This window comes from Drosophila bipectinata, chromosome 3R, assembly GCF_030179905.1.
Source record: "Drosophila bipectinata strain 14024-0381.07 chromosome 3R, DbipHiC1v2, whole genome shotgun sequence".
In the NCBI taxonomy this organism is placed as follows: Eukaryota; Metazoa; Arthropoda; class Insecta; order Diptera; family Drosophilidae; genus Drosophila; species Drosophila bipectinata.
The window spans coordinates 25,976,621-25,992,742 of record NC_091739.1 but is presented as its reverse complement, the minus strand read 5'-3'; the positions used below and the strand labels follow the sequence as shown (position 1 = coordinate 25,992,742).

The window sequence follows — 16,122 nt, the reverse complement described above, 5'->3', positions numbered from 1 at the left end:
TACTTTTGCTATTTCACCAGAGGGACGAGCCCCCAAAAAATCGTTACGCTCTGTTTGTTGTTTTTATTGTGGCGTTTTTTTTTTTGCAAAGTCTTTTGGACTCTGGAAATTATAAATAATACTTGACTGTTTGTTGTGGCGGTGGATGATATTCCAGCCATATCATGCCAACACCACTCCAAATTAGAGGAACAAATATAGCTTGGCTATCGCACGATGGCGCCTTTATCGCGATCAGTCGCACATCGGGCATTCCACGGGGGTTTCACGGGGGCCCCACGGGGGCTTCACGCGCTTGGAGCTTGATTTTCATCCGCATCACGCATGGACAGAGTGCGCGGTTCACTACGGCTGTTGTGTACGGCCGTAAAAACGGCCTCGTAGCCCGTACGGAGTCGCCTGAGACGCCGGAGACACGTCCGTAGATGTAGGCTGAGTCGGCCGATCGCTGGCCAATCTTATCGAAAACCAATCCAATTCCAGTTGCCGGGCTATGCTCTCTCTCTCTCTCACTCGCTCTGGGTTTGTCTCTCTGGATTTGTGGGATTACTGATTACAGGGGCTTATCAATATGGGTCTGGTACTACCAGGCCTGTGGTTCTTGTTATTGCCAGTGTCGGACACACCCACCTAGGTCCCGTGCTATCTATCACGACCGAAAGAAGGCACATCGAGAATCGAGCTTCATCGAGTGGATGGATAATTGATAAGTCATTGCTCGTCTAAGTAGTGCCCTGCAATGCCACTCTCGGGGAATTGGCGTTGGGGAAACGTGACTTATCGCTGGGCGAAAATTTTCCTATGGCATGGTTGTGAAATGTAGGAAACCGCCCAGATGTCGCGCTAATTCGTAATAGGAATTTTCGACGATCACGTTTGACCCGAAAGGTGTTGGACTTTCCACCTGCTAATATTTTACACCGCAAAAGATTCCGATAACATTTTTGTTTATCAGGAAAGAACTGTCTGAAATCTAATAGTGATTATGCTATACCATGCATACTATGTAGTTTCTAGTTAGTCATTTTTATAGTGTAAGTTCTGAGGCATACAAGGCATAAGGCATAGAATGAATTCCGGCTCAATTCGGCTCATTAGGAGACCCCTGTTTGGCTAATTAAGTTTGTCTAATTGGTAACTACTAACCCGAGAAACAAGTGTCGAGCAGTTGCGACTAATGATTACTTGTGCATTCTGAGATACATTTAAAAAAAAGTTTAAAAAGATACTTTTTCCGCGAATCGCTTCTACCGTCGTGGTGTAACAAACGAGTGCTACGCGAATAAGTCTATACAACACACAACCAATCCTTACGATCCGCGTTTTGTGAATTCATTTTGCAGTAATCTTGAGAATAAACATGAGATTTACTCACTCGCTCAACAAACGGCGGCAAGTGAGAAAAACCAACACCAATCAGGAACTGAAATCGAGGAGATCAACCATCCAGAGGAGCCTAAACCAGTCGAGGAGCTCAAAATCAAGGAATCCCCAGACACAACTGCTCCAATAGAGATCGAGGAGAAGCCAGAGATCATTGAGAGCAAGGATATCACCAACGAGAAACCAAAAACTATAGAACTCGTTGAAGCTAAAGTTGCAACTGCAACCAGCCCACCAACACCAACACCACCACCACCTCCACCACAACCTGAGGAGGCAACCACTGCTCTGTCCACTGCTCAGCTGCGTCACCTCCTGCAAAACTATTCGCCAGGACCGCGCACCATAACCGCCCAGCTGCTCAGCGGGAATACCAACCACAACACCAGGGAAGAGAAACGTCCCAAGTCGGTGACCGCTTCGGTCTTCCGGCCCAGTCCCGCACCACCTTTGACCCCACCGCCGCAGCCCATACAGGCTTGCGCCACCTTTAAGAAATCCCCCATCGTCGTGGAGCCAACGCTTCCGCCCACCACCACAGCCACGGCGGCGATACTGTCATCCAGTAATCAGCAACTGCTGCCACAGACTCCAAACCAATTGCAGAATCATCCCACCCAGCAGCCATCACAAGATATGAGTAAAGGATTCTGTTCATTTTTGACCGAGGATGTCCGAGGTCTGGCAAGTAAGTACCACATTCTAGAATTAAATACCTTACTCGATTCGGTGATACTATGGGTTCTGATAAGAAGGGAAGTAGTTTTAGGTTTTGGGTGTGAAGTGCATCGGTGGCAGGTGTCAAGGCTAAAGTCAACTAATCAACAAGTACGAGCGACTAAAACCCATACCAGGGGAGGATCATACATATGCATTTTCAGCTTGTTGTTGGTTTGTTTATAAATTCTATGCAAAAAAAAACCACTAGAGAGAACCTCTAGTGACGCTCGCCATTTGATGCGATTTGACGTGTTGTCGATGTGATTGGTCAGTCATTCAGTCATTTAGGCAGTCAGCCAGCCAGCCTGTCAGTCTTTGGCTCGCTTATCTGTGGCCGCAATTTGCGCAAATAAAACTATTTATTTGTAAAGACAACAACACAGTTCGTAGCTCATAGCTCACTGCTCGTAGCTCACAGCTCGTAGCTCACAGTTCATAGCAAAGTAAAGTAAAAAGTGCATTAGTAAACAAATGTTCCGAGTGCTCGCCTGATAAGTGCATAATATACAAACCTACATACATTCATACAATTAGTATATACTTCTATACAAGTACGTCTACAGCTATATAGGGTGTATTCCCATTCCGTACTTAACCGCAAGCCGGTTGCAGCGGCTCTTCTTATGTCACATTTGCCGGCATTACGCATACGCAGTGTATTACATGCGAACTCCTGCGAATTGTTTTGCGAAAAGATTAGAGTTTCAAGGTGTTTTCTATTTGTTTTTTACTGGAGATTGCATTTTATAAGATCAGGCTATAAGTAGGAAGGTAAATAGGAAGTTATTTTAGTGTTGCGTATACGCAGGGTGGTACCTGAGTGGGAGGGAGTACTCTGATTAAGATGCTTGGAAATGTTTTGTTAGTATTTTTTGAAGCGTCACTCTTTCTAGTTCTATTATTTTGGTACAATAACTTAAGATTGAGTTCTAAGATCAATCTATGATCTGGAAAGTGAATAGGAACAAACTTTAATGTTGCGTATACGCAGGGTAGTACCTGATTTAGCAGGGATTATTCGGTTTACATGTTTTGAAGTCTTTTCAGTTCTAGTATTTTGGTACTATATCTAAAAAATGCATTCAAGAACGAGCTTTAAACAGGAAACTAAATAGGAACTCATTTTTATATTGCGTATACGCAGGGTAGTACCTGATTGGCAAGGACTGCCCTGTATTTTTAGTATATTTTTGTGGCGTCATCGATTGTTATTTAGTTCCCCTCTCTCTTTCTTCATTTCTAGTATTTTGGACATTTCAAATATTCTTTCTTTCTCGATTCTTCCCAAAAAACTTTTCCGTTTTTTTTTGTTTTTTCGGTTCCGTGGCACTGCCTGGTGACAAAAAACAGAAATATGAATATTAACTTGAGCCAATTAATATGCTAAGTGATGTGGCTGTCGTCGGGAGGTGGTGGGGAAGGTTGGTTAAAATAAAAAAATTAAAAAAAATAGAAGAAAGAGTAAGAAATAAGAGGGGATGAGAGGCTATGTTTGGGGGAGAATTTTTGGCGCGTGTGCCAAGGTCCGGCCATGGATCAAGCGGTGCTGTCTCGCATGTGTCGCCGTCCCTCCTCCAGCACCGCCCACTTCACGGCCCACCGCCCACTGATGACACTTCTGGTCCCTCCCAACCCCCATCCCCATCCTCAAGTGGACCTGCAGCCTCTAATCGCTTTCGTTTTCGTTTAGTTTCCTTTTGGTTTCGGACTCTTTCTGTTGACATTTTGGGCTGCCCGCAGATACAGATACAGATACACTAAAAGATAGAGATACTTTCAGTGGGAAGCACTCCCTGCCTCCCATTGCCGGCTTCTATATTTATTTTCGTTGCGTGGAACGTAAATAAACAGGGAAACGCCATGGCTTTATTCTGCTTTATTTTCGTATTGGTTTTCCTGGGGCGAGGGGGGAGAGAAGATGCACCTTTCGAATGATAATGATTAGTCGGTATTTTTATGTAATTGTTATTTGTCAACCCCCGGGTGTACGTTCGGTACTTTTCCAAACAAACCTCAAATAATTCCGTTCGTAAAGTTAATCAGTCGTAACACTCGATCGCCTCGATTGTTCGTCGATTCTCAAGGCGTTACAGCACAGATACAGATACTGATAATCGCTCTGGAGGAGGAGGGTGTGATGGGTGGGTGGGTGTGCTTCTTTGTTTTTTTATATTTTTGATGGCCAAACAGAAGTAAACCGTTGACAAACAATAACAAATGCCTTACTGTAATTACCTGAGGCTCTCTTATCCGTTCCATAATCTATAAAAGCAAATATTTGTAATGATAGCAGGAGGAATTGTTATAGCCATAAATATCAATTGGGTACTTGGTCCGATACATGGTCCGATTTATGGTTAAAACGACTAGTTGGCTGGCAATTATGTTGAGTTGAGGGTCGGGTTTCGGGTGTCGGGTGTCGGCGGGATCGTATGACGCGCCAACGCACTGCTATCGTGATTAACACGCCAATGACAGCACAAAATAATACTGATGGCCTGGATGGATTGGACTGGGACTGGACTGAATGGGATTCAGGTCTAATCGGCTGAGTTCAAGTTCAGAACTGATACGCCGAGTTCCAGTCTCACTTCTGATTCGGGAGTCTGGCATCTGTGTAAGTTGTTGTGTTTTTTTCGGCTCTTACATAAAGAAGCTCCATCTTCCCTGTTGTTTTCGCTTTTTTCGGGGTTACACACATTCCAATTTTTTGATTCAAAACGACGTCACATCAACAAGACAAGCTCGAACTCATCACGAGAACATAGCAGCATCGTCGCCGCTTTCAATTGCAGATGATGACATAAATTTATTTAAATTGAAGCAGTTTTCGCCGCTAGCCCGTATCTCAAAGATTCTCCACGAGAGTCACGCGTCTAGCACGAATTTCGGTGCTGGTGCTGGTGCTGCTGCTAATGTGGCAACCTGTTTGGGTTTTCATTTCAAGTGCACACAGTATCTGGCTCAAGTGCAGAGATGCCTTTCACAATCGAATCACGATCTCCTTCTCCAGTATCCAGTACATCTTATATCTGGCAGTGACTGGGTGATGGTCAAGCCAAGTCATAGTACACCTGTGTAGGCCCAGTTAGCCAGTTAGCCGCTAAATGCGATCCCCAACCTTGCCGAACATTGGCGAAAAACAACACATTACAAGCTTCTCATAAAACTGCACTCGAATCCGATAGATATAGTTATATAGATAGACCCCCAATGGGCCGGGCTATACAAACACAGATACCTCAGATACCCAGGCACTATCATGCGCCATAATTTCTGTTGTTTTTTCCGCAAAAACGGCTTCGGCCAAACGTTGAATAGCACTCGAGTGCCATAATTACAAGTCACACTGCCGGGGTGGAGGATAGCCAAGGGCGTGCATACACAGGAGGGAGACCTTTGGGCAACTATTGTTAATTAATTTGTTTGTTTCAAAGGCAGCTAGAGTGCCAGGGGTGGGGGAACTGCAGCTACAAGCTGTGCAAATCCCCAACAAGCTAACACTAATCTGATCTTTATTGTGGCAGCCATATGTTCCACAAAGAATATAATAGAATAATAGATTTTAAAATATTTAGTTTCTTAAAATTATAGTATTCCCCGAGTTCCCTACTTATATGGGCACTGCAGTTGGGATTTAACCGTTTATATACGACTCTCTGATATATAAAAGATATAGAAGTAAGCCCAAAGGCAAACAATGCACTCACATTCACGAACTTTTCGCATTCGACTTGCATTTGAAATTCTATTTGGCCTGCGGTCGGTCGGCTGGCTGCTTTAGTTAGTTTTTCATTTCCATTTTGCAACTTAATAGTCGGCGCACAGAGGCGGTTGGGACCAGTTTTATTAGCATACCATATATACTATAGCCATGTCTTGGTATGGAAGCCAAGCCCCATCCCCATCCCCATCCCAGTTGGGATCAGGCAGGAATGCCTGAATATAGGCTTAGAGATGACGCGGGTTCTCGCTCTGAAATCAGAAAGATCGCCCCGGGATCGCGGCCCTGGGCTGATAAGCTGCCTTGCACCTGATGTGGGGTGAGTGCCTTTAGTCGATCCGATGCACCTTCTGGTTATTCAATTCCTCTATTAAAAATAGAGCCAGAATCTCTATATAGGTAGGGTATTATATTATTTGTTTGCTTGCCAGTGCTGGGCTTGCACTTATTCCGCGTACGTCAATAGAGGAGATGGGGTCCGAAATGCTGATTAATGAGTTCGGCCCACCAGTCGGCCAGTCGGCCATAAAAATCATGGTTATAGCTATAGCAATTGGAGCGACTAATAATTGTTTGGAGGAAACAAATAGCACGTTGCGTTCAATTAGTCTCAATTGAGAGCTGTCAATTAGGGGCGACTCCTCCGTCTCCGGCTAGATGGTGATAATTGAAATTTCGGCACCACAGCCCAGCGCATATATTTTCATTCAGAGTTCTAGAGTTAATTAACAGTCGGTATCCGAATCGAGATCCATTACCTAACACGGCAACAAGGTGAAACCGCTTCTAACCAAAACATTTCTTCTAATCTTGCAGCTCTCAAGGAGGAACCCGACGATCTGAGCCATCATTTGGGCTCCACCGCCTGCATTCAGCTGGACGATATGCCTCAGCTGAGCGACATGTTCTTGGGCCTGATCGGCAACTGCCTGATGCCCGACGACATGAACTCTTTGGACTCGACCACCTGCTCCACGGCCACCAGTGCCCAGCACTACCAGAGTCCCAACAGCAGCAGCAGCAGCAACTCGGTCACCAGCAACTCCAGCACCAGCAATAGCTATGCCAACAGTCCGCTCAGCCCGCTCACACCCAGTCCGCTCACGCCAGCGCCGGTGGCAGTGGCCAGTGGCAGCAATACCAGCCATCAGCAGCAGACGCCACAGCAACAGCATGGCCAGCAGGTGCAGCAGCAGCAGCAGCAACATCACCCCCAGCATCACGACAACAGCAATAGCAGTAGCAACATCGATCCGTTGTTCAACTACAGGGAGGAATCGAACGACACCAGCTGCTCCCAGCACCTGCACTCGCCCAGCATCACCTCCAAGGTGTGTAGAATACTACCAACTATATAACTACCTCCTCAGATTTACTAATACGAATAACTAACTAACTAACTCACTCTCTCTTATTGCAGAGTCCTGAGGGCAGTAGTCTACCATCACTGTGCAGCCCCAACTCGCTGACCCAGGAGGACGAGTTCTCGTTTGCGGACTTTGAGATGCGTGCTCCCTACATCCCCCTGGGCGATGACATGCCTCTGCTCACGGAAACGGACCTGATGTGGTGTCCGCCAGAGGACCTACAGACCATGGTGCCCAAGGAGATCGATGCCATGCACCAGCAGTTGCAACAGTTGCAGCAACAGCAGCAGCAGCACAACCAGCAGTACGCCGGCTACCAGCAGCAGTCGGGCGTCCACCAGCAGCAGCATTTCTCCAACTCCCTGTGTTCGTCCCCGGCCTCGACGGTCTCGTCCTTGTCGCCGTCGCCAGTCCAGCAGCAGCAGCAGCAGGCCACTGCCTTCGCCAGCGACTCGAGCGAACTGGCAGCTCTGCTGTGCGGATCCGGAAATGGAACTCTTTCGATACTTGGCGGTAGTGGAGTGTCGGTGGCGGAGGAATGCAATGAGCGTCTCCAGCAGCAGCAACAGCAGCAGCAGAGTGGTGGAGATTTCCGCAGCTTCCAGCAACTGCAGCAGGAGTTGCAGTTGCAGGAGGAGCACCAGCAGCAGCAGCAACGTCAGCAGCAGCACCAGCAGCAGCAGCAGCAGTTGCTGAGCCTCAGCATTGAGTGCAAGAAGGAGAAGTACGAGGTTCCGATGGCACCCAGCTTGTGTCATTCCATGGAGGATGCATTTGAGAATGACTACAGCAAGGATTGTAAGTATCTGAGAGATAACAGAGGGGAAAGATATAAATAGACAAGGATTTGATAATACTTGACATATTAATTGAAAATTAGCTTATTTTGTTGATGAATTTATGGAAAGAGAATAGATGGATGTATAGTCCCTGCGGGTGATGTCTTCTGCCCTTAAGAAGCAATAACATAGTATTGGGAATCTTCCACAGTCTAATACCCCTAGTCTCCTGCATTTGGAGAGGCCTAATTTTATAGCAGTGCCCGTCTAAGAATAGAACCGTGGAACTTGCTTTGTATTATTTTTTTTTTTATGATGTGTGCTCTGCCAACGCACACGCACCCACACCAGCAGCCACTCCACAACGCCTACATGTAAAAATAGAGGAGAGCCATGAAGAAATTTTCCGAATTCTGAATTCTTTGTTGCGTGTCGCCGAGGATGACACTTGGTTTGGGGTTTGGGCTTTGAGTTTGGGGAGGAGAACTGCGGGAGAGCTAATTGATGTGGGTCCAAGTTCTAAACGACTCACTCCAGTGGCTCCTCGATTCGTAAGCGATTTTGCGTAATATTCTCACACGCCGCCGCACTCTTACCTTTGACACATGTCATGGCACGAGTGGTGGCGGCAACGGTGATTGATGTCTGACACTGCCACCGGAGGAAGCCCACAGATACAGTATATATGCAGATGTATAGAAGTCGTCTGGCCCTGTCAATTGTATTGACTGCAAGTGCTCCGATATGACAGGCCAGAGGCGGGGTGCCAGGTGACAGATGTGTGTAGGCCTCTAACAGTTCTCCACTATATCTGGCACCTTCAGCTAATCCCCGCTGATTTATGTCCAAAGAGGAGAGTATGCGAAATAAGAAATAGCTACTTTTTGTATAGATACATAGATACTGCGACAGAGGCAGCAAAAAATACAGATACTTTCGAATATATAGCCGGGAGAGGTGGCCAATTATTTATGCGAGAAAATGTTTGCTGCTGCTGGCAGACGGCAGGCAAAATATTATTGTTTTAAATTAGCACCAATGTCATGGGCAAAGGAATTAATTTGGCTAGCGTTTTATTCAATAAATTCTGAGGATTAGCCGGCACATTTTTCGACATTAGCGTCAGGAGAGTGTATTTTTTCCTACCTGAAATTCTAATTAAAAATAATTATATCTCCCATTTTAGCTACCAACCTGGACTGCTGGGATCTGTTGCAGATGAACGTGGCTGAGGCTCCAGTGAGTCCTGCCGCCTCACCTGCCCCCTGCAAGGTGACCACCATCCAGTTGCTGCAACAGCAGCACCAGCAGTTGCAACAGCAACACCAGCAGCAGAATATCATTCTGAACGCCGTGCCATTGATCACCATCCAAAACAGCAAGGGATTATTGCAGCAACAGCAGCAACAGGAGCAGCTGCAGCAGCCGGCTCTGAAGATTCTGAATGGAGCCAGCATTGCGCCAGTGACCACCAAGGCCACCATCCGGCTGGTGGAAAGCAAACCCACGACGCAGCCTCGACTGGCCAAGGTTAATGTGATTCCCCAGCAGCAGCATGGAAACAAGCGGCATCTGAATAGCGCGACAGCTGGCGGTAATCCGGTGGAGTCGAAGAGATTGAAGAGCGGAACCATCTGCCTGGACGTGCAGTCGCCCCAGCTCCTGCAGCAGCTGATCGGCAAGGATCCCGCCCAGCTGCAGGCGCAGGCTGGCAAGCGGCAGGGCAACGATCGCTGGCAGCAGGCGACGGAGTCCAAGCAGCAGAAGCAGCAACAACAACAGCAGCAACAGCAATCCAACTCGGTGCTGAAGAACCTGCTGGTCAGTGGACGCGATGTAAGTGCCGGCTACTGCATTGTGCCGATGCGACCCAAGAAGCTGCTGGCCAAGGTCTAAGCTAGAAGCTAGACCTTGGCTCGGTCAGCCAGCCAGCATCACCCGCCTCTCAAAGGATTGTTAGGCTTAAGGACAAGCCCATTACTACAATTTGTCTTTGTAAATGGATCGATTTTATATAGAGAACTATACTACACTACATCAGCTAGAAGATTGTAAACTATTAACCATAAATTGTAAACCGTAAAGTGTAAACTGTAACCAAACAGAGCAACCTCTGCAACCTCCCTCCTCCCGCAGCGAGAGGGCTAAGTTTAGTCCATTTTTGTAGTCCCGATAGAGTACGATAGTTGCTAGTTAATTAGTAGTTAGTTTGTATGGCGGATAGCTCTAGTCTAGATGTGTAAGAGAGTGGACTTTAAAAATTATAAATTTTTTTAGACTATTTTTAAAATAGTGCTAACCGAACCGACTTGAATGTCGGTCGATGGAGGATCCTAATCTTAAGTTTTAGCTTGGCGCGATTTGTTGATTTCTTTTTAAGTTTTGACCCTAAGCCAGTAAGCTAAGCACGTTGTTAAATCTTCTACCGATTCTGTTGTACATACGAGGAGCGCTAGGATTATAGTTATAGTCGCGATTTCGATGCGAGGATATAGATAGAAAGGCATCACATTGGATCTAAATCGAAATCGGAATCGCAATCGCAGACGCAGACCGAGAGTTTAGAGTAAAAATATAAAAAGAAACAAAAAAAGATAAAAGAACGATTGCAATAAAATTGTAAACTACAATATATAAAATTCAAATACGGCAACTTTAAGTTTTTTTTACTGTGATAGCATTTGCTTTTGTTGATTGAGTTTCCGGTCAGGTTCATCAGGTTTTTAATTTTTTTCTTAACTAACTAACCCTTTGCTTTCTGTTACAAAATATTCGAGCAATTTGTTAGATGTGTAAGCTTTGACTGAGAAAGGATATTGGAGGAGTGATTGCAGTGAGTGCAGGGATAAGCGTTTGTTTTGGAATTCATTTTGGTTGAGCTTTTTTGTTGCGGAAAATCAAAGATAATCGAAGAAAAATGTAAATTGTCAAAGTTTGTGAAAGAAAAGTAGCAAAATTGAAAACCGAAATTCGAGCGCTGAAGGTACAAAAATAACAAAAATATAGAGACGGAAGATGGAAACTACAAATCCCTATAGAGAATACAAGGAAGAAGCAACTGTAAGCTAGAAGAATATGCACACTAGTTCTAATCGAAAGTCAAGAACTAAAAAAAAAAATATTAAAAAACACAACACATACACATAGAAAAACTATTAGCAATTAAAGAACAATCCTCGTGTTGCAGGCGTTCTCTCAGATACGCACACACACATGCATAAGAAAATATATATATATATATATAGAGTTAGCATATATCTAGCCATAGATGATAGAGATATATAGAGCGTATATAGATCAAACCTCGGGTCGCCACAGAAGCTTTAGCCTGGCAGGAGCTTTCGATTCTTATTCTTATTAGTTTATTAGTTGTTTTAGTTTAGTTAGTAGTTCCTTTGTTTTGTTTTTATTTAGCCATTAGTTGGATAAGAACTATGAATCATAAACGACGGAGAAGTGCTTTCTCCAAAAAACCGAATGAAAAAAACCACAAAATATTACAAACTGATGTTTTTGTTTTGATTTTTGTATGATTTTTGTGTTGGTTTTGGTGTTTAAATATTTAAAAGGATTTATTGATTTTGTTATCCTTTACTGACCTACATAGGTCAGTGTGAGTATGTATTTGAGTGTGTGTATGAGTGCGTGAGTGGGTGGCTTCGCTTTTTATATCCCAACATATTCCTCATTGTGTCGCCAGGCTGGCTTGGCAGCTTAATTAACTTTGGCGTACTATGGCGTGTCTGGCGCACATCGATATATAAATATGTATAAGAGTCCTGATCATAAATATCCTGCTGGCAAATACTATATACAAATATATATGTAGAGGGTATACCTAAGACACGCAACTTTCAGAGAGAATTTAAAATGACGGGACACCCACTATTGACACTACTTTGGCAGGCCATTGAGTTGGGATTCCGGTCTCAGGCCTACCGCTCGCCCAATAATCCCTGCCACTGCCCCTCCTTAGCATTCCGATAAGTCCCAGGCCTCCAACGCGTGCCGCATTCAAGCTTCCCATTTGTATTGATTTTGCACCTCCGGCTCTCCTTTGGAATTCGGTCTATCCTTTGCCAGCCTACACTGCGCACAGCTGACGCTCTTCCTCCTTGAGCGAGGAGGACCTCTCCAACTTTCACTCTCCCTTTGACTTTCACTTTCCCAGCCGAAGAGCCTTTCTCTTCCTCCCGTTTCTCTTTGGTAGTGTTGGCACGTGTCTCTTATGTACAAAGTTCCCGGGTTCCAGGCGGGTCTGGGCCTACTGCTCCACCACGGTAGCTTTTTTATGGCCAACACGAGCCTACCACCCACTACTAGCCACTCTGGGGGCGGACTTTTGCGTCACGGCTGGTGCGGCTCTTTTCCGTAATGCGAAGGTTTCCTGCATTAATGAATCCTGCCGACCGTCGTCCTCCGTGCGGCGTAATTGGCTGCAGCATCTACCCGCCGGAATCCCAATTTGCATTATTCTCAGGCGACACATGTGTGTATTAGTATGAGTGTGTGTGCCTACGTGGTTAAATATTTGCTGCCTACTTAGAGGGGCTTCTATGCATCATTTACTTTATTTACTTTTTGTTTTGTGTTGTTTTGTTCTGTTTGCCAGGCCAGGAAAGGAACAGCTTCACGGGAACATTAAAACAAATAGGAAAAATAGTTGAAATTTGCCAGATAGAACCGATCGTAACCGCATCTACCTCGTGTGGCAAAATAAAAAATATCGAACGAACAACTGAAACTGAAACCGAAACTACCTCCGGATCAGCCAGCAATATTAACGCAAATATATAGATAAACACCTCAACGAAACAAATGCCAAAACAAAATATTAAAGAAAATAAACCAAGGCGCCCATTTAGGAAATTTTATTGTTAGAAAAAAGAAAATGGAAAATGAGAAGCAATCTGTAGAGAAACTAAAACTAGACAAATAGCTGACAACTTAGCATATACATTATATATATATAGTATATATTCCTCTCGATAATCACTTACAGTCAGAGCTCCAGAAATGGGGCTGACTTGAGAATGTATTTGAATAATTATGAATAGCCCGAAAAGACTGCGAGCCGAAAACTCTGAAAAATTATATACACATAGCGCGGAACTTATATACATAGATCTAAGCATGAATGTAAATAGGAACGAGGAAGGCTAGAACACCAGACAACTCTAAAGGAAATAAAAATTAATCGATGTGGCTTTAACTAAACTAAACTAAACAGTAGGGTGGTAGTCAGTAATCGTCTGCCTAGTACTTAGCTATGATATCGAGAATATATATAGGATTAACGAGAGCCCCCAAGCAAGTCAAATTCGAATCGACTAACGATAACAATAACAATAACGACTTTGTATTAGATGATCACACAGATCCCAATCACGTTTAGTTCAATTGCATTATTCGCGTTATGTACAAGGATCAAAGATGGATTGGCATAGGAAATCGGAAATCGGATATTGGAAATGAGATGGGAAGTTGGGTAGCTTTATCGACATGGAGTGCAAAATCGAGTATCGAACAGAAAGTACATACAATACCACAAATATACCACATATACCTCAGTACATGCATAAGTACGATCGTGTAGTCCGTCGAGGGCATCACGCCCTCCACGGCTCTTACTTACATACCTCGTGTATACATATAAACATTAACTAAAATATACATACATACCTACCTAAGCCTAAAGCATTAACCTAAACCTATTCCGACTTTTGATAGTTCAATACACCTTAGTGAATGTTGTGTGCGACCCTTTGATAAACGAGCGTTTTTTACTACCTCCAGTTCTTGTTGTGTGTGTCTCGCATTTATAGCAAAGGGAATTAACTAAACTAGAACAGCCCAGCAACTAATCTAAAGCCTAAATTCTAAAACCTAAATCCTAAACTAGACTAAACTAAACTAAATTAAAAGCTAGCACAAGTCTAGGGCAATTAAATTAAACTAAAAACTATAAATTAAAAACTAAATGTTGTGTAATTTTTATAGTCTACTTATGTGCGTCCGCAGCAATACAAATTAAAAGAAATACATACCTCGGAAAAAATGCTTCAGTAAAGTAAATCGACAAAATAAAGAGTAAATTTAGTGCAATTTTGTGAGTCATCCCCAATCCCAGATCCCCAATACAGATTTATTAGCCATGTGAGCGAATATACAATATATTTGGAAACACAACACTGAACACAGACACACGACATATCCGTTTACTATAGCTCTTGATTTAGTCAACTCATCATAACTGAAAAGGATAAAGCAAGGATGTGGCAAAGTCAAGGCGAAGGTGACGAGCACTTTGTGCGCCATTGCAGTTGATTTGGCGGCTGGCTGATTTTGATTAATGCTCCAGCTCTGGAGCTCCAGCTGAAGAGTCATTCCCTCCTGCCAGTTGTGAAGTTCATTCGGAGTTCTACTCTTGCTCTCGTTTCGCCTTGATTAATTGACCAGACATTATGTAAAATTATATTATGATTGCTGGCAGTAGCAGAAGCACCAGCAACAGGTTGCAGTGGCAATGTAACCTTTCGCCCTGCGACTCATTTGTCAAAGTGGCAAGCACTAAATGAAGAGTCATTTTCATGGGGCATTACTTTTATTTGCCATGCCAACAAATCTCTTGAACCTTTCGCCTTTGGCAGGCCTTTCGCCTTTAGAGACACAAAACACCGAGAATACCTCCAGACCCACACACACACCACAGGTTTAGTGTAATTCAAACCCAAAAAAAAAAGCATAGAGCGAAACTAGCCTTGAATTAGACTCGAATCGAATCGATCAGCTAAGTAAGGCCACAAAACTAGTGTTTAAACGCCGCAAAGTATGCAATATTATACATATATACACCTATATACATTAATAAATATATATATACAAGATACAAGATAAAAAAAGATACAAGATGTCAAGCAACTTATACATATACATGCGAATGTAGTACGATACGATATGTCATCTGATATGATATCTGGATTATAAAGTATTTTAATAAACTTTTAATAAATATTTTAGTAAATCCAATAAAAGAATAAAGTCAAACCCCAAACAACTGACACAAGGATATATATGTCTATGAAGGAGATAAGGATATCAGTTACTGGTATATTGTGTTTTTATCTCAAGGAGGTGGGGTATTCGACTGGCGGGTGTTTAGAACTTTTCCCATCTTTTTGGTTATCCGCAGAGTTTTCGATTTATGTGCATACATTGGCCCGGCCCTCGAGCATATTTGTATTGACAGGCCATCCAGCCTGGGAATTGATTAATCTCCATTGTATATATTGTATTTGCCTTGGACCGATCCACCCATCGACCCACCGACCGACTGACTGGCAATTTATTAAAATCTTTTGATTGGAATAAATGATGCTGCCAGCTAATCAAGTTGCCTGGAACTTGAGTATCCGACTTCATTATTGTTTTCTTGTCCCTGTTTTATTCCCTTTAGTAGGATACAGCACTTAAGTATGCCAAGCACACAAATATACATATATTATATATATATATGTGTTTATATAACTTTCCCTCTTATCTTTCGGGTGTGCCTGAGATTTTCACTTGTCTGCCCAAATTTAAATCTTTCTTTTCTGCCTGAACTTGAGCCTCTAAATAAATGACAAATTTTCGTCACACACGAGCGCTGAGACGAAATTAAATTCCGCACAAGCGTCGGCCCCCAAAATATGCCTGACGAAAATTGCATTACGTATACGCCACGTTGTCGTCTGACTGCTCCACTTGCTATGGCTTGGCTTGGCTACGAGTTGCTCAAGTTTATTGTTTATTGATTTCCTGGGAGCCGCTTCAGTTTCCAATTTCAATTTCACCTCGTTACGAATCCTTTCGTGCCTGCAGCAATTGCGTTTCAAGTGTTTTTCAACTCCCAGGAGTCGTTGCGCAACGGAGTCGAATTTAAACGTCCTGCCCCACCATAATGGTGGCTGTGCGGCACATTTGTTGCCTACTTTAGCCCCAATTATTATGCGGTGACAGCAGATTTTTCTGCAGAAATTTTCCTGCAAAAGTAAAAGGCCCAAAGTTTAGCTGTAATTGCTTTTGTTGTGTTGTAGGGGACGCAGTTGGGCGTGGCACGTGTAGCACGTTGAGGCGTCGATGAAATGCGATGCCATAAAAAGCAAAA

At 43.8% G+C, this 16,122-nt stretch overlaps 1 protein-coding gene across 2 annotated transcripts in view; it reads left to right on the top strand.

Moving 5' to 3' along the window:
• Nucleotides 1-16,122, top strand: part of sima (HIF-1 transcription factor component sima) — a 65,154-nt gene that overhangs the window by 45,612 nt on the left and 3,420 nt on the right. For both annotated transcript variants that reach the window (XM_017236207.3, XM_017236206.3), the window contains exons 8-11: nt 1,344-2,071; nt 6,644-7,158; nt 7,248-7,992; nt 9,160-9,809. In XM_017236207.3, coding sequence (XP_017091696.2) covers nt 1,344-2,071; nt 6,644-7,158; nt 7,248-7,992; nt 9,160-9,809 — 2,638 coding nt within the window. The remainder of the gene's footprint in view (nt 1-1,343; nt 2,072-6,643; nt 7,159-7,247; nt 7,993-9,159; nt 9,810-16,122) is intronic.